This window comes from Aphelocoma coerulescens (assembly GCF_041296385.1).
Source record: "Aphelocoma coerulescens isolate FSJ_1873_10779 chromosome Z unlocalized genomic scaffold, UR_Acoe_1.0 ChrZ, whole genome shotgun sequence".
NCBI lineage: Eukaryota > Metazoa > Chordata > Aves > Passeriformes > Corvidae > Aphelocoma > Aphelocoma coerulescens.
This window is the reverse complement of record NW_027184085.1, coordinates 42,306,165-42,329,967: the sequence shown is the minus strand read 5'-3', so window position 1 is coordinate 42,329,967 and position 23,803 is coordinate 42,306,165. Positions and strand designations below refer to the sequence as shown.

Below are 23,803 nucleotides of genomic sequence, written 5' to 3'. Positions count from 1 at the left end.
CTATCCCAAAAAAGAAGGAGCTGGACTCCACCCAGCTGGTTTTAAATCAGAAAAAGGGAAATAGTGGTAAGGGTTTGAGGAAGCTACAAGCTGACCAATGGCACAAAAGCTGACCAATGGCACAAGAACAATATAGACCTTTCAGGTACTTGCATGTGAAGAGCAAAAAGTGCAGTAAAGAGTCAGACAAAACACAATCCCTGTCTGTCATCTTACAGTATTTGAATTGGTCCCACCTTTTAGACAGATCTTCTGTGCTTCTTTCATTTCTTGGGAATCAGAAGCATCTCTGAGCCAGACGAATGTACCTCTGTGCTGGCTCCATGCTGGAAGTGGCCCAGCTTCTTCTCAAAAAAAGGTCTTAACCAGTCTATTTTTCCTCCTTTGTATGATCACATTCAGCCTCTCCCCACAATTGCTGAATCATAGACCCATAGAACTACACAGCATCCCAGCCTGGGAGGCACCTCTGAAGATCATCCAGTGCAACATTTTTGGGGAAAGAAAGCCTAGACAAAATGATCTGGTACTCTGTCCAATCACATTTTGAAAACCTTCAGTGGTGAAGACACCACCACATCTCTAGGCAGTTCATTCTTCCAGTGAATGATTGTTCTCACTGCAAAAAATGTCTTTATTCTATTGAAATGAAACATTTCCTGCCTTCTTTCACTTATTGCCATTTCTCTTCTCCATGTAGCTCCTTGTGATGAGTGTCTCAGTTCTCTTTGTGGGTGCTTTTAGGTATGGAAAAACTGTGATGATTCTCCTCCTGCCAGTTCTCTTCTCCAGGGAGAAGAGACGTAACTACTTCAAGTCTTTCCTCACAAGCAGATATCGGTAGTGCTCTTTTGGACCATCCCTTGTCTTTCTGTGTTATTTTTGAATTTTGGGGACCTGAACTGGACATAATACTCCAGGTGTGGCCTGATAGGCACTGAGTAGATTGGGATTATGGTATCTCTGTCTCTGCTAGGTAATGCCCCTGTGGATGCAGCCCAGTATCTCAATGGTGCTGATGAGAATAAACTACATACAGACTGTGAAAAAGCGGTGAAATAGGTCCCTAAATAACAAGCTAAGAGTGAAATAGACATAGGAAGTCCTTTTCTAACTTATGGTAGGACCAATCATGCTCTCTTTCATGCTGCTAGAAATGCTTATGTATGTAAAATGTTGGCTTAAACAAGTTTAAATCAATGCCTTCAATTTCCTGTAGCAAGAAGGTAGTTTACTGGTTTTCTGTTCCCTGCCAGAATGTCATCATAGTATTTATATTTTTTCAGCTATGAAATGGAACTGGAAACCATAACAAATGACACTGTGGCGTGACATTGCTGAAGGCATTAATATACTTTTTCTCCCTTTTATATAAGTTTTTCAAAAATAAATATTGTTGTGTTTTGTCAAAATGTTTTGAAGTCTGCTAAAGATTTTCAGTTAAAAATAGGGAAAACAATAAAATTGCATAAACAATGATATATTATTTTATGAAAAAAAAGGATAAAATAATTTTCCTGCAAGTTTTCAATATTATGTGGAGATTTTATATACTTGGATTTATTTAATTTTCTATTTAGTGGTGAACTAAATTCACACTTGCCTACATTGTATTTTCATATTATTAATTAAAACAGGATTTCTTTTGAAAGGCCAGTGGTAGAGAACAATGTAATACACAGGAAAATCCAGTTTTCCAGAAAAATCTGGCTTTGCACACTTAGTATATTTCGATGTTTCTACTGCTCCCCTCTCCAGTGCTATACTTAACCATTAGAGAGGAAGTGATTTTCATGGTCCTGTCAAATATAAATCAAAGCAGAGCATCAATTTTCTTAAAGTATTCAGCAATTAGACTATCAACGTAGACCGTTTCTTTACTGGTGTTAGATTCCAGTGCATAATATGCTATTTCTTAATTAAACACTTGCAAAATAATCTGGCTGATAGGAAATGTCCACATGTGGGCATCCATCGAAGTTATTTGATATTTGGGTCCAACTGGCATAAAAATATAATGTAATTTGAATTCCTGGTGCTTTACATCTAGATGGTCTAAATTCACATAAACGAACAAAATATGAGCATAACAGCTAGATACTTTTCTTACCTGTTTTGTAAGGTAATGTAACAACATTATTGTTTCAGTGAAATTACATGTTGTCAAGCTTTCAGTTTGTGATGTGTGTCAGTTGCAGGACTACTAACACCAAATCAAATTTATAAATAATAACATTCAAAAGATTTGACTGTCAGTTTTGACAGTGTCCTTCCATCAATTTCTTCTTTTTTGTCATCCCTAGAGATCACCAATACAGCCTGCTTAACAAGCCCTTTGCTTTCAATAAACCACCAATTACGGCTTGTAGTTTTCACTTGCAAAATAACTACAAAATGTTATTACGCAGTGTTTGTATAGACCTTTCCTTGACCATATTTTTTGACTTAAGTAAAAAATGGCAATCTATCATCAGCTTAAAGATTCCCTCTATCACAGGTTACTTCTGCAATTAAGACATTATTTCTTTAAACTTAATGTGATACATATAATCTTTTAAACTTATTATAAGATAAGCCTGTCCAAATCAGACTAATTTTAAGATTTTGTTGATTAACTGACAAGTCAAATTAATATCTAAAAGTAACTTTTCCAGTTGTAGTTCTTTTTGAGACAAATCTGTAATCGTGTAAGAAGGTTATGTGGTAAAATTACAATGATATTCCAAAATGGTTACAAGTGGGATTACTCTTTTATTGAACGAGGGTGTATTTTGCTGTTAGAACAGAACAGCATTCGAGGTATGTGTTAGCATATCAGATGTAGAAAAATGCTACTGCTTCAAAATAGGTGTCCAGATAGGCAGTTAGGAGTGTAATGGTTTCAATTCATGATTGACCTTCTAATCTGCATACCTACCTGCACACAAACATGAAGTCAGCAACGAAGCACGAATTGGAGTGTGCTGATATGGTGTTCTAATTAGGACAGTGATTTGCATTTATTGAGTATTTTTGAGTGCTTGAAAGAAAACTGAATTTTTTTCCAAGGTTCTGTCTTAGAAAAGTGCCTTTGAGCAGGCTTTTACCACAACCCAAATAAAGTTTGATCTTTTATGACCTTTTATCCTCTTAGGTTATTTCCTGACCTTCTTGGAACCAGTAAACAATATCACTGTAGTCCAGGGGCAAACAGCAATCCTCCACTGCAAGGTAGCAGGAAATCCATCCCCGAATGTCAAATGGCTAAAAAATGATGCTCCAGTGGTTCAGGAGCCAAGACGGATCATCATCAGAAAAACAGATTATGGCTCACGTCTGAGAATCCAGGATCTGGATACCACAGACACAGGATACTACCAGTGCGTGGCTTCAAATGGGATGAAGACAATAACTGCAACAGGAGTTTTGTTTGTCAGGCTTGGTGAGTTCCTGGCTTTTATAACTACTCACATGGATTTATAGACTAGGTATTAGTTTTAACCATAGTATAATGAGAAATGAATTTAATGTTTTAAGAAAAATTCTCAACACAAAAGAAAATAAAGTCAGTGCCTGGGGCCTCTCTCCCAGCACAGAACTTCTCAATTGAACTTGATACCCCTTTACTGGTAATAAAAGAAAGTAAATACAGATGTAGAGGTCTGTAAATACACAGTGAAGAAAAAATTAAAGAAGTGCCAGTATAAAGTAAAAAAAAAAGGTAACATTTCATTGCCTGGAGTTTTCACTCTACTGCTGAACTCAGTCTGTGAAAAAAACAAAAACTGAAGAGAAGAATGAGAAGAGGTTTTCCGTGTGATGTTCATGGTTCTGGGCCCATCTTTGCAAATATCAGTTCTGTACTGCTATGTGAAGCCTGGCCTCAAATTCTGTCCTTTGACGCATGAAGGTACATCATACCTTTCAAGAAGTGCTTATATTGCATTTTTGAGACTTAATCATCCAATCTGGAACTCAGCCTTTTATTTAGTTTGTCTCTGGAGCAATGGAAGAAAAAATGGGAGATGCGTTTTTCTAAAATTGTTTTCTGATTTTGTAATGTAAATAATTAATTCCACAGTTTAGTTTGTAGTGATTGAGTATTGAAGTGAAGTGCTGGGTATTGAACCTTGTTCCTGCTATGACAAAAGTTGATCATCTCCTTGCCACATCATACATTCTGATAGTAAGGCTCAGGTGGGGCTTATTAAAAGGTAAGTGATGTGTCTAGATAACACCTTATCTAACTGCCTGTGGTTTTTTTGGTGGAAGATATTTTATAAACAAAAATTATTTCCATTCAAGTTGCTGCTGGAGGAGACAGTAGATTCATGTGATTTTTATTTGTGGCTTTGAAAATAACAATATATAATTATGTTCAGGAATGCAGAGGGTTTTGTTTGAATCTTGAGACAAACCTTCCTTAAGGAGACAATTTCCTTTAGATTGCTATTGACTTTTTTTTATGATGTTGTCCTTGAGCTTAACTTGTCAGCAATACTTGTTTGTTTTATGTTTGCAGGTCCAACAAACAGCCCAAATCACAATCTTCAGTAAGTACTTTTCGTAAAATTACTTAATGTACTCTGACTACTCTTGTTCTGTTAGAATTTAGTTAATAAACTCAATAAACACTGCCTGCAACCACAGTGTTCTTGCTAAAAATATCTAATTTGATCAAAAATCCACAGAATGGATGCAACCTTTTCAGAGGTAGCATTGTGTTACAATGGGTTTTGATTTGATTGACTACTCTTGAGCAAATTCTGCCTGCTTATTTCATATTTTTAACAAGTAAATTACTACAAAGTCACGTTGGAGCAGTAATTGTTTATAGGGCAAGTATGGGCTGGAAGAATGGTTAAAAATGAGTGGGTAAAATGCTTAGGTTACTGTGGTTGCAAATTTACCCATGTTCTATTATTATAACTTGAAAAGTCAGGTAAAACAAGACTAGAATCCTATCATTGAGTAGCTAGGCAAAACCTCTGTTTGTTAGTGTCATTTTGACTTGAGCGGTGATCTGGTGATTTTTGTTAGATGCCTCATTTGGTGGTTCAGTCATAAGGATGAAAAGAGAATCATAGAATGGTCTGGATTGGAAGGGACTGTAAAAATCACCCAGTTCCAACCCCCCTGCCATGGGCAGAGACACTTTGCACTATTTTGGGTTATTCAAAGTCCCACCCAGCCTGGCCTGGAACACTTCCAGGGGTGAAGTATCCACAGCTTCTCAGGGAAACCTGTTGCAGCTCTTCAGCACCCTCTAAGTAAAGAATTTCTTTTTAACATCTAATTGAAACCTGCCCTTTTCCAGTTTAAAGCCATTGTCCCTAGTCCTGCATTATCTGCCAGTATAAAAAGTGCCCCTCCTTCCTTTTTATGAGAACCCTTTAAGGCTACAGTGGGATCTCCCCAAAGCCTTCTCTTTCTCCAGGCTTAACAACCCCAGCTCTCTCAGCCTGTCTTCACAGGAGAGGCGCTCCAGCCCTCCGATCATCTTCACGGCCTGCTCTGGACCCACTCTAAGAGGTGTACATTTTTGTTGTGCTGAGCACCCCAGAGCTGGACCCAGGACTCTAGGTGGAGTCTCGTGAGGGCCGTATAGAGTGGTAGAATCCCCTCTCTCGCTCTGCTGGACACGCTGCTTTGGATGCACCCCAGGATGCAATTGTCCTGGGATGAGAGCTCACACTGCTGGGTCACGTCGAGATTTTCATCCACAGGAACTGCCAAGTCCTTTTTCAAGGGGTGTTCTCAGTGACTTGAACTCCCAGTCTGTTCATGTCTGGGATTTCTCCAACCCTGCTGCAGCACTTGGCACTTGGACTTGTAGGATTTTGTGAGGTTCTTGTGGGCCCATTTCTCAAGTTTGCCCAGGTCCATTTGTAGTGCCAATGGCACTGCTCATCTTCGTGTCACCTTCAAACTTGCTGAGGGTGCTCTTGATCCCACTGTTTGTGTCATTGATGAGGATATTGAAGAACACCAGTGCCAAGAGAAATCCCTGAAGGCACCACTCATCACTGGCCTCCATCTGGACACAAAGCCTTAGACCACAACTCTCTGGCTGCATCCATCCAGCCAGTTTCCTATCTACTGAATAGTCCTTCAAATCCATGTCTCTCCAATTTGCAGATAAGGATGTCTTGTGAGACGGTATCAAGGCCTACAGAAATCTAGATAGATGATGTCTGTTGTCTTCTCTTACTGGCCGTTGCTGTCACTCCATCACAAAAGGCCGCCCAATTGGTCAGGCACAGTTTGCCCTTAGTGAAGCTATGCTGACTGCCTTGAGTCACTTCATTGTCTTTTATATGCCGTGGCATAACTTCCAGGAGGATCTGCTACATGATCTTCCCAGGCACAAAGGTGAGGCTCACCAGTGTGTGGTTCCTCAGATTTTCCTTTCTCCTCTTTTTAAAAATGGGAGTGATTTTTCCTTTTTCTAGTCAGCAGGGAGTTTGCCTGACTGCCTTGACTTTTCAAATATGATAGAGATTGTCTTGGCAAGAATATCAGCCAGACCCCTCAGGACTCTGGAATATATCTCATCAGGTCCCGTAGACTTGTGGGTATTCAACTTCATCAAGTGATCCCAAACCTGCTCTTCACGTATAGTGGGGAGGGACTTCACTCCTCCATACCCACACAGAGGAGCAAGGATTTGAGACTACTGGGAAGGGTGACTGCCAGTGAAGACTGAGGCAAAGAAGTCAAATACCTCATCTTTCTCCGTATCAGTCACCACCAGTTTGTCCTTCTTGTTTATCATGGGATACATTCTCCTTGGCCTTTCTCTTCTGGCCTATGTCAGACCAACAAACCTGGGAACCAAGTTTTACATTGATTCACTTTTGTTATGGAACAAGTAATTAATTATATTTCTTTCGGCTTCCCTAGTATTTTCCAAGTGCTTCTCCTGTACTGAGAATGATCTTCTTAATATTTCACAAATATCAACATAAACAAAACCTTTCAACTGCCAGAGTGAAAAAAAAAAAATACTGTGTATGTGAGGTGTAGTTCTTAATTATATTCTCTCCCTGAAGTGGAAGTAAATTAGGGCTCCCAAGACATCTTCCATCCTGGTTTTTCCTAGGTTTTCAATGCTTTGCTATACAACCTTTGCTGGTTTGCGACCCTAAGTTAAAATAAAGAAAGAAATAACTAAAAAAAAAAAAATTAAGAAGTCCTGTCATTTGGCTTATTACTCTTCACAATGGGTCTTGTGCCTTTGGTATTGGAAGTAGTAGTGTGCTGTCATTGTTCTGGACCTTCCATTAAAAGGTGAAGTGAAGAGTACACTGCTGGTAGATTATTTTTTTTTTTAATATCCACTACATTGAAGAGTAACCTGAAACGAGAAAAACAAGGTCAGGTCAAAGGTCTAGTGAGAAGTCATGAGGGTCTTATCATATGAGGCCCAAGAGCTTTCAGGGATTAGAAATCTTTGCCTCATTGCATGCATATTTCTGTTTTGAGTTTTTAAAAAATCAGTCCTTCAAATAAAATGCCATGTTTTGGTGGTATAATTATTTTGTTTTGAGAAACTGATTACAATTTTTAAAAAACTGAATATTTTGTATAAAACCATGCAGGTCATTTTGAAAGCCAGAAAAGAGGAAGGGTGGAAAAAGGCCAAAGAATACCTAACTGCTTGGAAGGAGCTCTCATGGAACAAAAGACTCCTTCCATTTGCTGTCTGCACAGTGCAGCTTTGCACTGAGCCATGTGAGACCTATTGCTGCTGGTATTAGTGCTTCAAAAAAGACATGCTTCAGTGGAAACCTGAAACATAAAGCCATTGTAACTTGGTTTAAAATTATACCTAATGAATATTAAGGGATAAGGAACATTACCTATGTAGATACCATCTAGCAAGGTATTTTTATGCAGTTCATGCCGCGAATTTCTAGAATTAATCTGCAATTAAAGATTGCCAGAGAGAAAATGTGTGTTACGCAGTCAGACTTGCCAGTGCAGAAAAGCATCCTGACCTTCAGGTAATGAAGTTGAGATGTTTTCATAAAAATCTAAATGTAAAAACTTCCAACCAAATACGTAGTCTTAAATTGCTGCATATTATTTGGAAACCTCTTTATTTTCTCTTAAGATCCATATTTGTAAAAATTTCTTGAGATTTTCCTGTAGAAGTGGGGAATTACAATTTATCCTATTTATTAAAGCTATTAAAGTTATCAAAGACTTCAAAACAGATTAATTTACAAAGGAAATAAAATCAAAACACAGCCCAAAAGATAGTCTCTGATTAGCCTTTGCTGCCCAGAGGACTGTGCTACTAAAGGGTTGTTTTACTAGAGTGTAGCCCAGCAATCCTTTCTTTCACTGCATTATGCTTTTACCTTTTGTATCATTAGTGTTATTAGTTTTGCCTCTCAAAAGAGAGACATCCTATCTATTCAGAAAAATACAAGCATGTGAATATAAAATAAATGTTTGGCAAATACCAGAGAATGCTTTTTTTACCATGATTTAAAACAAAAAAATGGGCATTAATATCTTGGAGTCTAAGAGTAGAGGGGCAGAAACAGTTGTCTTTCTTTCTAGAAGTGTTGCTCTTAGAAGATAATGCCATTCTAAAAGACTGCGTGTTCTCTAGTCTAATACATTTTTCTTTTGAATTGAATGGTTAGATTAATTTTTGCCCATTGGGAAAATCCCTGTTTTGAAGCAGTTTAACTGTAGTAGTGCCACCTTGAAACAAGCTTAGGATGGAATATATCTAATATTTGAATATTCAGTTTGTTGGCTCTTAAGGGCTTCTGGAAAAGCTGGTGAGGCCTTTGTGGAAGTGAGGAAGGCACACAGAATTCAGGCAGAAAGGAGTGCCCTTAAGCTCAGTTCTTGACAGATGTTTGGGAAACGTCTATGTTGTCACTACTACACTTTTCCCTACATGACCTTTCTGCAATCTGCTCAGGATGCCAGGAGATGAACACTTCTTTCCAGAGCCCTGTGCAGGGGAACTGGGTTTTCCAAGAAACTTTGAGAAGTCCCTGTTTTATTGAACTCTGACTAAGATCAGTTATGGGTTTGTGGCCTTTGATGCCTGTATGCTGGATGCTTAGGAGAAATGGGTGAGAAGAAACACTGCCACCAAGTAGAAATGATCATTACTTCGTGGAGTAATTATTGGGGTATTAGTTATTCAGAATAAATTTTCATGTTCTCATGCCTGATTTTCAAGTCGTTTGGAACAACAGTAAGTTTTTGAAGATTCAGTCCATTGAAGAAAAATGATGAAGCAGTCGTAGTTGGGAAAAAACCAGTTCTTTCAAACAGTGGAAAACAGAATGTCTAAAAACCAGTAATGTGGCTGTGTTAAAACTTCAGTGGGTAACCCTGAGGATGGGTTCCTGAGCAATTTATTCTCCATGGTCTACATACCCCAAAGCACACTTTTTCTGTGACTCCAGAGGGAAATTTCTGCATGATGTGAGGGGCAGTCATATATTTTTATAATGGAAACAAATGTATTTTCATCATGTGATGAATCTTCATGTAATTACAAGATGGAATAAAGAATATAAGGTCTTGGGAAAGAAGGTAGAAAGGAGTGGATCATCAGAGCACTTCACCCTCAGGCCACTTTCCTGCCCCTGACTGGGGTCTTCCAGGTAAAAGACAGTAGCTGATGGGGAAAATAGTTCTGTAAATTCAATCTCTCTGGCAAAACAAAGGTATCTAAGATCGCACTAAAGAGAAAGAATGCTTTCCTTACCATCAAATAGCAACACCACTTGTATCTTCCTCATTTCCTTAGGTGATGTGGCAAATTTCTTTGGTCTCACTGTAGTTTAGCCACTAATAACATTGTTAATCTTGTAAATTATACAAGATTATCTTAAAATTCACATAAACAATTTTTTTTTTTAAACAATACAAGGTTGTTTCAACTCAGACGTTACCGTGTTTATTCAGGCCCATAAGAACCAGGTGTTTGATGGTGTGCTTCCTCCAGAATGACACGCACTCCTTTTGTTTCATCAAAATATTCATGTGGCTGAGACAACCATATTTGAACTATGTATGTTTTTCTAAGATGCTTGTAGTAATATGTTGAAGTTACAGAATAAGCTCATACTTTTGTTTTCATTTCCTGTTTTAATCAAGGAAAAAGAAGAATTTTGTGATTAAAACACTGGACTGTAATTTCTGAGGTCTGGATTCAATTTCTGACTGTACTCCTGTCTCTGTGTGTGATTGCAGCAAGTTGTTTAACCTTTGTCACTCCATGTTTTGTACATCAAATGGAGATCGTGGATCTTGGGATTTTTTTGCCTTCCTCTGCTGTAGGATCAGATTATTTCAAAATGTTTCGGGTACATTCTTCTCCCCATAAAGCATGGAATGTTATCCTGTTTTATGAGTGAGGAACTGAGGCACAGATTATCTTGGGCTGGTCTACATTAAACAGCATGTGTTTGTCTTGGCAAATTTCCTGACTCCCTGACAATCCAATTTGGGGATCTGGCTGGAACATGCTGCAATTCCCTCCTAGCCTCTGTGTGTCAGTTTCTTTTTTTTCTCCCAAGGCTGAGGGGGAGGTTGTATTTCACCCTCCTGTGGGTTTGGGGCTCCTTTCAGGGGATTTTGATCCACAATCTCAGATCTGCTTTTGACTTCATAATCTTAAATGTCCTTTGACAGTCTTTCAGGCCCCGACAGGAAATTTGGAGGAAGGACAGAACTAAAACCAAGGTTGCACTAATTTTTTTCTCTCTTATCTATTTTAGAGTGCAGTTTTCCAGTTTTCCTCTAGTTGTGTAGGATACAGAAAGGCTCAGAAGCTCACAACATCACAAATTAACATAAAACTAAAATTTATGCTCTCTTCTGCCCAGAGATGTAGGGTGTACTCAGAGGAACCTGACAGTCTATCTTGTAACAAAACCTGAATTTTTCATCTTAATGTTACACATGCATTTCAAAAAATACTTTTTTTCCTCTCATTTTAAACTCCAGAATATGTGCAATTCAAGACAGAATTAAAGAGCAGTGGAAATACTCTTTTGGGTTGTTTTGCACCACACCAGATCACAACTCCTTCCCACAGGACATTACTTCTGAGCTTTGATCTTCCACTTAATGCTTTCTAATCACAAGTAAATAAATGATGAACAATCTAATGCATTTTATATTATTTAGTGATAGAAATACAAATTCAATGTACTTACAAAGCTGATGCATTTTAAAAGCCACATGTGTATTTGACCTAATATACATAGCGTCTTGGAGTAGACACAAGTATCTGTATTCCTGCTACTTGTTATCTAGGGAAACTATTACAAGTGGTAGGCTTTTTTCCTTTCTGCTAGAGGGAGGGAAGAACTGAAGAAAGAAACTGACAGGGAATATTTAGGAAGAAAAAAGGATGATAGTCTTTTTTGAACTGTTACACTCACTAACCTATATTATTCAGAACCCCCCAAAAAAACAAAGGAAACAATGCATACGCATAGGGGATTAAAAATAAATCTTCAGGAAAGCTTTACCGTACTTTTGCTACTGTATTGTACTAGTTTGAAAAATAAACCAGTGGGAGGCACCAAGTCAGAATAACAATTTAATGGGGAAATTAAAGAAAAGGGAAAAAAAATATAAAAGAAAACACTGGTTCAAACCGACAGAGTCAAGATACAATCTGAGTCACTGTTAGGCAGGGTGGTGGTAGCAGTCTGGTGGAATGGTGGCTGCAGTCCTCTGAAGCAGTGATCCTGTAGTAAAGGGGTCTGCTCTTCCTCAGAAAGTCCAGTGGTGGCTGTGTAGCTCCTGTCCTCTGGAGATCCAGTGGAAAGGGTTGTCTCTGGTGTTCAGTCTCAGATTATATCCACGATGGGATGCTTGGTTTCTCCCTCTGGGTGGAGCATCTCACAATGGGGTAATGAGTCATGAGGCCAAGTGTTGATTAGGCTCCTTAACAGAAGATGGTCCGGAGGGAGTTATCTCTGAGTCATGTGGCAGGACAATGATGGGCCATTAACAGCAAGATAGTCTGGGGGGAGGAGGCAAGGAAACACTGCCCCACCTGATTTCCACAGCTCATGAGGATGATAATAGAATACACTGCAACCCAGGATATGTATAAATCAAATGCCCTTGTGTAAATTAAAATGTAATGCAGATGCACTGCTTTACTGAGAGAGACTGGTTGCAAAGACAAAAAAAGCAACCCTGTAGGACTTGGCCTGTATTTGGGCAAGGTTTCTAAATACCTTAGGAAAAAGTAATAATTAGTTACATTTCTTACAGTTAAGCTAACTTAAGGTTAAATGTAGGAAGCATCTTCCCACTTGTGATTAGCAGTACTGTCAAGATACTTTTAAATGGGTTGGATCAAGCATTATACTGAATGTAATTCATTACATGTAGGGCTACAAGCATGCAGTACACCAAAGAACACAAACACTTTCTTTTCTAAGAGTTATTTTTTCAAAATTTAGACCTTTATCTTGTATATGAATATTTAAGGAAGTTCACGTTTTCTGTGGGTGAGAATTCACTCACAGCCTGTGTATTGGGAGAGCCTGCTTCCTACTCTGCAGAGCAGTGGTTAGGTTTTTTATAGCCAAAAAAACCTAGGCTGTCATATCAGGTGAGCTTAAGGTGCGACTCATAAGCTGTGCAATACATGGCAAAGAACAAGTTACAGCTCTTTGTAAATATGTGACCCCTACACGCCCTCTTACAGCAAATTCCAGATCAGCAGCAGGTGCCTAGGTTTTAGCAGCTCAGAGAAACAATTTGTATTAAACTACCAAAGAAGTTGCAAGCAAAGTAAGACACTTGTTATTCCCTTCAAGGATATATGTAAATTGATATTCAAAGTAGTAATGGCCCTTGGGCTTTTGGCAAGTAGCTACTGCAGCTGTTGGATATCCCTGATATAACCAGCAATATTTAGTGTGTTTAGATTTTACTTCTTCCCTCTCTCCCTCCCCTACTCTCATTTGTTCAGTAGCTTAAATGGCTTTCAAAGTATTTATTGTATGTCTTACAAAAGGACAGTTATATGTCCCTGAGACTTCCTGTAGGCATTTGATGCCACACTGAGTTTAATTAGAGTTCCTTAGGATGCTGAATAGCCTCTAAGTGCATACAAGGAAAGGGTGAATGTTGTAGTTAGGCACAAAGATAAAGGAACACCATTCTAATGAAAAGTAGGTAATTTAACAAAATGAGATAATGCTGGAACACCACACCATAAATCATCCTTTCCATTTTTACGGCTTTATGGTTAGTTTTCCCCTACTTTTGTATTATTATGTTCTCTATTTCAGTTTGAAAGAGCCAAACAAACTAGATGCAACTAATCTAGTGAAAAAGTCAAACAGATGGTACAAACCTATAATATTTGGAGAATTCTATTTAAAACTAAATATCATTAACACTGATGGAAGGGATTGCTTTTTGAAAAGAAGAAACAAAACTGAGTAAGGAAATCTGCTCTTTTAAATTTGTTCTGCTCTGTTGAGTCTAAAATGTGAAGTATTTGAGTTCTAAACTTTAAAAGTAAGGCTGCAAGAAGCATGTGTCATCACCAGTTTCTCATACTCCTCGAAAAGCTTAATCATAAGAATCTCATTTCTCATGTTCACTCTGATAATGACATAGTAGAGGTAAAGGATTACTTTAGGTGTGACACAAACAATGGTATATCACAGAATCTTAGTTTTTATAAATATTCATTCACATACATACGCATACTTCCCCCCACCCCAAGCTTTCCTAGCAGTTCAATTTGCCTGCCAGAAAGCATTTTCACTCCTGCCTCACCGCGCTTTCCTTCAAGCTGGGAAATGTCTCCTAAGTTCAGCAGGCTGACCTGCAGATAGAAATTCTTATACTTTCATCTGACTCAGTTTTGCAAAATTATGTTGACAAACTTCCATTTTTCTGCCTGCCTAATGACAATAAAGTAGTTCCATATTGCCAAATAATTAGTAGAGGAGTAAACATACAGAATAGAAAAGACTAGAATAAAATACAGTACAATGCAATAAAATACAATACTGTGCAATACAATACAATACAGTAGCTCCAGTTGGCAGGGACCTACAACAATGATTTAGTCCAGCTTCCTGATCACTCCATGGGTTGACAAAAGTTAAAGCCCATTATTAAAAACATTGTTCAAACGCCTTTTTAAAGCACTGTCAGGCACAGGGCATTGACCACCACTTTAGGAACCCTGTTTAACTTTGACCACCCTCTTGGTAAGGAAATGTTTCCTAATGTCCATTCTGAACCTCCCTTGAAGCAGATTTGAACCATTCACACCTGTACTCTAGCTAGACCCAAGGGAGAAGAGACCAGCACTTCCCTCTCCTTCTCCTCTTCGCAGGAAGCCATTGAGAGCAGTGAGGTCACCTGTCAGCCTCCTTCTCTCCAAGAGTAGCCAAACCCAGAATCCTCTGTCACTCCTCATGGTACTGCTTCCAGCCCTTCCACCAGTTCTGTTTCCTCCCCTGGACCATTCAAGGTCCTTCCCCTCCTTCTCAAGCTGTGGGGCCCAGCACAGCACACAGGACTCAGGGTGAGGCCGCACCACGGCTGCATCCAGCAGGATGATCCTGATCCCAGCTGGTGCTGCCGCGTCTGATGCAGCCGGGATGGGGTTTGCCCTCCTGGCTGCCCGGGCACACATTGTTGGCTCACACTGAGCTGCTGCCCACCAGCACCCCCAGATCCCTTGATGCAGGGTTGCTCCCCAGCCATAGAATCATTTAGGTAGGAAAAGACCCTTAAGTTCATTGAGTCCAGCCGTAAAATGCTACATTACATTAAAAAAAAAATATTCTTAGCTCAAAGGTCTGCTAAATTATGCAGGAATTTGAATCTTAAAGCTAAGGTCTGCTTGTAGGTGTGCCATGTTACAGAGCTGAAGCTGTAGTCTCTTTTTCAGGTTGGAGCTGCTGTGGTGATGCTCATTTGTAGATAGCTGCAAAGTAGCATTTTCATACTGCACTTGGTAATTAATGTAGAAAAGACAACCTCAGTGTGTAATGAAGTTTAGATGCATATTTTTTTATATTAGGTTGAGGAATGGAGAGCAAAGTGAAAATGTAACACAAAATCAATAGTTTCAGGACTCCAACACTCCATCAAGAATGTGCAATACGTGACCACTGTACCTTTATATTGTCTGTGGTTCAGACTGACAGATATATCAGTATATACAAGATCTCAGTTGTTAAGCATTAAGAACTAAATGCTGAAATTCTAAACTTGGGGAAGCTTGTTCTCCTAATTGAATTTTTCACATGTTTTGATTAGTGAAGAGTTTATTAATGTTAAACTCAATTACATTAATTTACAGAGCTGTAGTGTTGGTACAATTGCTACTCACAAAGTATCAAGCTAATGATGTTTGCATAGCATCATGTGTGTGGCATCTGCAAATAAATTAATTCTGACTTTGGAATGTGAGCTATTTTGCCTGTGGAGCAATGCAGCATCCACTATTACATTGTGGAAAGATTTAAATGGAAAAATGTGACAATCCGGCATTAATTGGTTATACACAGGAAAAAGGAAAGTAAAAGAAGAGAGGAGTCTTTGAAAATACAGTCTGATAAACATTCAGTAAGTAATTTTAAGTCCAAAGGATGAAGTGTAAGGGGAAGTTACCTTTGGGATTATATCAAGGCTGGATGAACACCCCAGCCTCCCAGCAGTTTTGAGTGAATCAGGGTGCTCTTATCCCAGCTCCAGAAAAGGGAAATTACAGAGCCAAAGTTTGTTCATTTCTACCCTCTTCCAGTGGCTGAAGTAGAAGACCGTCTGTTTATTTTTAATTTTTGAGAACTCTAGAGGCCTTGATTGAAACTGGCATAGAATTTCCTATGGAGAAAAAGCTAATTTTCCTAATTTGGGAAAAAACAACAAACCTATTATGTGAAACTATGATGACACACCAGAATTATTTCGTGAATTCTACATTCCTTAGCCAAGCTAGCCAGACCTCTGCCGCTGGAGCCAGATGACAAGCGGATAGCACTAATAATAGACTGCTGTCTCTAGAGAGTACAGACCAGCCCAGAAGAGGAGACACATACTTACTCATCCATTAACAGAAAGAAATGGTGAGACACAAAAATTATTAGGTTTTGCTGCAGATTTGAGGGAGCACATGCTCCCCTGGTGGTAGCCACATCCCTGACCGGCCTCTTCATCCCACTTCCACAGTCCCTGTCCTCCCAGGCCCTCTGCAAACTCCTCACACCAGCGCCTCAGTTAACCTTAGGTGATAACCATGAGTGCCAAGCAGTTTTATTTTGTCACACACCAGTACAAAGCCTGCAGTAGACACAGTATTTGGAGAGTATCAGGTACACTTCTCGTAGACTAGGCTGATAAGTGCATTAAGGTGGAAATTACATTTAAAAACAAAGAGCTGGACAAATTCAGGCAGCGTTTCATGGGAACAGCCAAAGTCTGTTCCAACAAGTCTCATGTCTGCTCAATAGCAAGACGATATGATAGCATCACAAGCAAGTGGCTGCTCCTTCTCCCAGTAGTGTTTTTGTTTAGGGTTTTAATTTATTTCTTTTCTAAAGAGAAATGAAGTATTAAAAATTTCCCAGGACTTACTTTTTGAAACATCTAACAGTTTCCTTAAAAGTAATGAAAAAACCCAGCAAAAATTATCTTTGGACTGAAAAATTTCATCTCAAATAAGCCCTATCAAAGAGAAGCTACGATAATAATCTCTAATATTTGGAACTATTCACAAACTCTCTGCAACAATTACTTCATACTGCAGAGAAACTAACAAAAGTTTCATACTGTCAGTTGTTTTTAAAGACAGAATTTAGATGATGGCAAGTTTTTCAGATAGATGGAATATGCTAGTTTTTCCTTTAAACTGGAAAACTGACACTTCAGTATTATATAGTCATAAATACTTGATGTTTCTGTAGTTTTAGTAAAAGTATTCTGCAAAAGACTTCAAAGATGAACACTTGTACATATAATTATGTAGCCAATTTATAGCTGATGCTATGATCATTTCTAGCTGTTTTACAAAGCTCTCTGCTATCAAATGTATAATCTCTGTGGTAACTGAGATAGAAAAGACACCTTTGTTCTGTTTAAAAAAATAGAAGAAAGAAGAAAAAGAAATAATGCCAGTACAGTTATTTTCACTTTTTCATTTGCTCATATTCTTCCAGAAATGATCACATTATTAATGGCATGGTCAGTTAAAACACTTTTAATTCAGAGAAAAAAAATTAATAATGACTTTTTTTCTTTTTACAAAAATATTTTAACTTTTTAACCTCTAATAAAAACCCAGGAAGCACTTTGTAGAAAGCTTATATTCTCCATCATTCAAGGAAAAGAAAAAAAAAGAAAAAACAACCAAAATGAAAAGCTTAAGTCACTTCCATGGGATTTCATATTTTTATTTTAAATTAATCCCTTGTCCTTCTTTTAACCTCCCCTTCCCTTTGGATTTTTATAACTGGCAATTTTCAACCATGCTTTCACAGTCTTTTCTCTCAGGACTTTACTTCTTACCTGTCTTCCTGGCATACATATAAAAGTATGTCAATGGATTTAAATCAACTGAACAATAATAAAAAATTCCTATTTGTGCATAAAATCTGCTTCTGTAGGTAAATCATGATGCATTACTCTCTACCTGAAAACTTAGTGTTAATTAAAAGAAGCAATTACCATATTGAGCTTATCCCTGGTGGCATTTACAGAGTCAGCTGAAGATCACACTAGACAAGGTCAGAGCAGCCTGGTGGGAGGTGGTGGTGGTGCCAGGTGAGAAGTGACCCCAATTCCCAGACCAGTCCCCTTGGTGAGGCCAGGTATCCCTTCCCACCCCTCCCTCAGCACTGCTGCCATCAGAGTTCTTTGCTCCTTCTCCTGCATGGCTTTCCCATCTTCCCTGGTAGCCAACATGATCTCTTAGCTCGGCCCCACCAGTCACATCCCTCCTCTGCTGAAGCCCAGCCACCCAGGTGGAGCCAACTGATCCTCTGCACTGAACTGGAGGCACGCGCAGCCCATTGCTGAGCCCTCTCTGAGCTGCCCAGGATGGCCCCCGCCAGTTTCACTTGATGCCTGATACAGCAGCAATTATAATGACATTTTCAGCTGGTGGGCTCTTCTAAGACCTTTTTGGAGCTGACCTATGTGTACTCACTCAGGGTGGCGTGGCAGGATGAGGAAGGATAACAGCTAAAAATTTTGCTTTCCTCTGTCAGCAGAGGGAATAGGGAGCTGCTTGTTAGAGGCTCTTCAGAGTCTGTGGGCCCTCTGCTCACTTTCCTTGGAGATGTCAGAGAAAGACAATTTATTAGACAGCCATAACACACTGAGGGGGATAACATGCCTTTAAAAAAAAGGGTGGGGAAGAAAAGTCATAATGGCTTCTTTGGTGAGTGAGAAGCTGGAATGCTGCATAGCCAGGTTCGTGTTCCCATGTGTTGAAATTAGTTTTCTGAAGGTTTTTCTTTTCAAATTTTCAGCAACCGTGGTTGTAACAGACATGTTTCTGTTAAAAATATCTGACACTCAGCAAAACTCAGCCTTCCTTGGATTGCCAGCTGAGCCATGTGATTTCAAGATTTCATCCCAACCTGCTAACGCCTATGAAAGCAGAGGGAGAATTTACAAAAATGTCCTTTGAGTAAACTGAAAGAGAGAGTTTGTAGGCAGAAGTTAGAATGTTGTTGGCAGAATATTAGATCATCTATTTGAAGTTGCATGTGTTAATCAAGAGGATTGTGGCTGGTTAAACAGCTAGGGACAACCCTCTGTTTCTTACAGAAATTCAGAACATTGACGTCCTTGTTTAATTTTGCTTCCTTGACTGTTTTACCCAGGTTATTGTAGTAAAAGTAATCCTGCCACCTATGTCTATGCTTCTGTATGTGCTGTACTTGGGAACTGCAGCGTTTTTGGTACACTGAAAACTTTTCTAAAGATGCAAAATGATAACAAATACCTGAATGAATATGATACCAAGCAGCATTCAGAGTTGTGCAATGAGCAACCTGGCACAGTTTAATGTGTTTGTTCCTTGTGTAAATGTTTGCCTGTAAGGGCTGTTTTTCATGGTATAGGAGTGATGGAGGATGAATGTGTGAAAGAATGGAAGGAAGCACCATTTTCTGTTGGTTTTATCCACTTAAATAATTGATTGTGGTATCTTTTATCAAGGACATAGCTCAGCTAAGAGTGCTGACACCACACAGTAGGCAATGCCTACTGAGGAGGCCAGTTTCGGTCATGATTCAGTGAAGACCTATGGTTAAACCCTACTGATGTTCTCTCCCTTTCTTGTTTTTAAATAATTTTTAAATATTTTGTAGCAAAATAATTCTTCTCCAGCAGTAACATTAGAATATATGTTTAAAACATTATTTAGACTATGTTTTGGAGACGGACTTTGGAGACTGAGTTCTGTGTTTAAAAATGCTGATTTTATAATCATTCTTGGCAATATTTTCGATATCCTTAATATTAGGTTGTTGTAAAGTTTACAGGTTGCTCTTTGACAAACAACGTCTTTAGTTTCTCACAAACACTAAGCCCATTGGTAGCTGTGTTTCTACTAATGACTTTTCAATTAGTTGCTTTTTCTATTAGCGGGCTTAAAATGCTATCTCAGGTCCAATGAGTAATATGAACAAATCCATAATCTAATAGAATCAGTAGAATAAAGATCAACTGTTATTTTTTACTGGTCTTAGGCATTGAATATGGATTTTCAGTTCACACGATACTTTTTTAGTAACTAGTAGGTAAATATTCAAATCAAATGCAACACAATTGTTCTGTCAGTAATTGGAACTTTCAGTAAATGCTTTTAGGGTTTTTGCGATGTACTACTTCTCAGATAAAAAGCAAGAAATATTTGTCCACGTAGGATGCTAAATGTAAGGGAATCTTGCTTTTTGAGTCTGTTGTTACACTCAATAAGCATCTGGTAGCAAAAGTCACGGGCCATATCCATTGTGAGTGTAAATTGTCATAGGTCCATTAACTTCAAGTGAGCTATGACTATTTATACAAATTCCCCTGCCTGTTAGTTATTTATTTTTTAACACTAGACTCCCCTCCTTTTTGATAATATTTCTTACATTCCTTTAGTGCAAAAGAAAAGTTTTACTCTCATATTGTAGCATTCTAAGTCTCTCTTTGAGGAGTTAAGGACATCAGTGTGGATTTCCTGGTATCCCAGGAGCACTGATCTTTAGACACAGTTGAAAATGTGCAAACAATGATTTTAAGTGCCGGAAAGGTGGGTTATTTGCAGAAACCTTTGGTCAGAGGATGAAACTGTTTGTTCAGAGAATGGATACAGGTAGGGCAGGAAGCCTGTGCCCTTCTCCTGTGGTGTGGGTGCAGGGTAGCATTCCATCCAGCAGGAGCCTGATGCAGCAGTCAAGTTGCCCCTGCCACCATTTAGTTTGTTGGCTTCAGCAGGAAGGACACAGATGTGCATGTGTGGAATTTTGGGTGTTTTATGGTTTGTGGGTTTGGGGTTTTTTTGAGGTTTTCCTGTCCACCTGGGTTTTGGAAGCTACGCTAAAACCAACAACCTATTTGTGTGTGTTACTGAATTTCTGCCCTGTGTTATGGGTGATGTCAGAAGAACCTGGAATTAACCCAGCCCTTCAATGGATAGTAATAGTTCAAACCATACTTGTAAAAACAATTATGTTCTTTTCCTCCATCAAATATTTATACCCCAGTTCTGTTGCCTTGAATGTCAGTGGTAAAATTTCCATTGATGGTCTGTGCACAATGGGAGGCCTATGAAAAGGAGCAATTTTAAAGCCCATTGTAACTATTACTTTAAAAGACAACCTTTCTTGAAAAATTTTACTTCATGGTGAAACAAGAAATTGAGTGTTTTATTTGATATTTACTCTGAAGGCAAATATACAAACCTGGCCAGAAGGTACCAAGTATTTTTCTATGGTAACATTAATATATATTCACTATGTTTTTGACAGGAAGCAAATCTTATAGATGTGATATGGCATATGACAAGGGTAGTATGTTTCTCTTCTCTCAGATCTCATCTGTGGCCTGTTGAGGGAGGGATTATTTGGGGATGTAAAGTCATTTTAACCACTGAAAAGTGATCCTCTTGTGAATAGATTTTGCTCCCCAGCACTATGATATGATACAATACATGTCAAGAGTAGGGGTAGCAGATTACAAGGACTGTAGTGCAACATCATAAGAGGTCCTGATTTTGAGATTCAGTATAAACAAACAATGAAAAAAATATATATATTATAAAAACCCCAGGAATACCTGATTTTTTTACTGTAGCCCTTTATAGTACCCTTCACGCAAGTCAAAGAGATTTGCCTCTCTTTGGTTAAGCAAAAACCCTTTATTCCTTTATTCTTTTTAGTATTGCAGGTAATTTGTGTGCTTTGTGTTTATGAAGTAGCCACACACTGGACTAAGTAAACTCAGAATCTAAAACATGATGCCTGTCCTTTTCCCTCTTATCTTACTGTCCATCATAATCATCCTCTTTATATAGCTTCTGACATTAGTTATCATGTTGTAACTATCAAAAATCCTGAGACTTCCCGACAAGATGAGTAACTGTATACCAAATGTTGTATTTCTCTGTGAGTAGCAAATAGAATGACATAAAAAATTGGTCCTTTCCTTCATCTACCACAGTCTGTGGTTTTCTCTGCATTTGTCTTTGCTTTGCCATTCCACTTGGAATATTAGGGGGAGGTCTAACATTCTCAGTATTTAACAGTTCTTAATTAAAAGCTATTTAATCCCTGGAAAACATGAAAGAGGTTCAAAGCTTCAGGTTTCTTATTTGTTGTGGGAAAATTTATAGGAAATTTTAATTGCATTTAGTTTGCTTGTGGGAAACTTCTGTAACAAAGTTTCTGCTACCTTTTAAAAGCTGACCTCTGGAATATCGTGTTATAGTGTATGGACTGGCTTAGTGTTGTTTACTTTGGTAAAGTGTAGGCTGAGAATGTGTCTGTCCATATAACTGCTAGGGTAGGTTGGTAGGTTATTATTAAATGAGATTTTTTTTTTCAATGTATTAAATTGAAAAAAAATTTTTTTTCTGAGTTTTCTGGAGAATTTCTGAGTTTCTTTCTATGGCTGGTGCATGGTGTTTTGTCTCTTCTACTTTCAGGAAAATAGTTTTAACTTAGAAATTTCTGCTGTCTTTGTAAGTAAAACTTGTAGTATGCAATCAGAATAAAGGTGTCTCACTAGCAAATGAATATGTGGTACCTCTCAATTCTGCTTTCATAATTCACTTCATGAATCCTTGCTAAAAACTGTTAAAGCTTCATGTGTTTTCTCTATTTCTGAGTAAAACCACAAGGTCTGCACTCACTGGTCTTTCAGGGGCACCAAATGCATGCTGAAAACGCTCATCAGACTTAGGTGCTTCAGAAGGTGATTTTAGCACTAAACAGCATTTTCATGGTTGCCTTTTTTTTTACTGTGACTGTTTTGTTTCATATGCCCTCCAGTCTGTTCAGGAGTGACAGCTGCAAACAATAGATGGTGTTACATAGATAGCATATAGTGTATTGTGCCAAGACGTATTCTTTCAGCATTTCAAATTTTCCATGAAGAAAAGCCTCTTTGTTTCCAATGTATTTCCTTCTGTAGTATTTTTTTTTGGTGTCCTTTCTGTGTCATATATGAAATTAAAGTAATGCCTAATGAGAGGGTGGGGGTAGCGATGTCTACTATGGTTTTTTCTAGTCACCTAGAAATCTCTTTATATATTTCTAGAGCAGACAGCTACCTTATGGAAGAGTTGCATGATCTCCATCTAGAGAGTTTTCTATTCATCATGCTACATTTTATTCCTCTTCAGAGGCACCTCATTATTCAAGTTCTTCCTTTATAGACCCAGATGTTCCTGGAAGTTATGATTTCTATCAGTGGGAGTCGCACTGTATGATTGAACCTGCATCTTTCTTCCACACCGCTTGCTTGGTTAATTCTCAATATCATACAGACTTCTGCCTACAAACCTGAAAGCAGGCTGTGTTTTATGAGGTGTTGGAGTGCATGTGTGATAAGGAACTTGTAAATGCTTATCAGCACTTGGTTTTTCAAGATTCTTCCAGACCTGGTAAACCTGAACAAATTCCATGTTGTACATAAAAGCAGTATCAATATTTTTGTTTTATTTATGTGTGCCTAAGGTAGAAGGTTCTTCTGCTTTTGCTTTTGATTAGAAGGCCTAGTTCTTAACTAAATTGTTCTGGCAGATCAGTTTGTGGGCCTGGTAAATTGATAACACTGATCCTGAGCAATGGAAATTGGAGTTTTTGGAATAGAAAGTCTGTTTAGTCACATTCTTTACAATTTTATTTTAAAATCCAAACTCCGGTCAAACATATGATGAGTAGTTGGGAGGAGAGTTCACTCAGTAAGAGAATACTTCACCTCCATTTTAACTGAGTGCTGAGAAAATTCAGTTTCCAGGTGCACTGTTTTAGATTCAGCCTTCCTGTAAAGATGCAAAAAAAAACCCCAACACTTAGCATGTGCCTGACTATTTTGTAAAAAAAAAAAAAAAATTATAAAAATGGAAGAAAATCACTAGTGAGAAAAGTTAATGCTGTCTTGAAATATGTACAAACTAAAGAACAAAGGTAAAAAGGTACCTGTGCTGGATAGCTTGTAAGATTTCTGCAAGTGGAACAAATGTAACTCTTCTGGGTTCCTTTTGTGGAGTCAGATTTCTGCTTTCACCAGGGTTCTTGATCAGAGCAGACATTATAGCTCCAGCAGCAGGAAATTGAGAGTC

The 23,803-nt window shown here is 38.4% G+C and overlaps 1 protein-coding gene across 3 annotated transcripts in view; it reads left to right on the top strand.

The window, feature by feature from the left end:
• The window catches only part of ROR2 (receptor tyrosine kinase like orphan receptor 2), a 144,890-nt gene that overhangs the window by 105,411 nt on the left and 15,676 nt on the right, over positions 1 to 23,803 (top strand). For all 3 annotated transcript variants that reach the window (XM_069001856.1, XM_069001857.1, XM_069001858.1), the window contains exons 3-4: positions 3,134 to 3,421; positions 4,502 to 4,532. In XM_069001856.1, the coding sequence (XP_068857957.1) occupies positions 3,134 to 3,421; positions 4,502 to 4,532 (319 nt within the window). The remainder of the gene's footprint in view (positions 1 to 3,133; positions 3,422 to 4,501; positions 4,533 to 23,803) is intronic.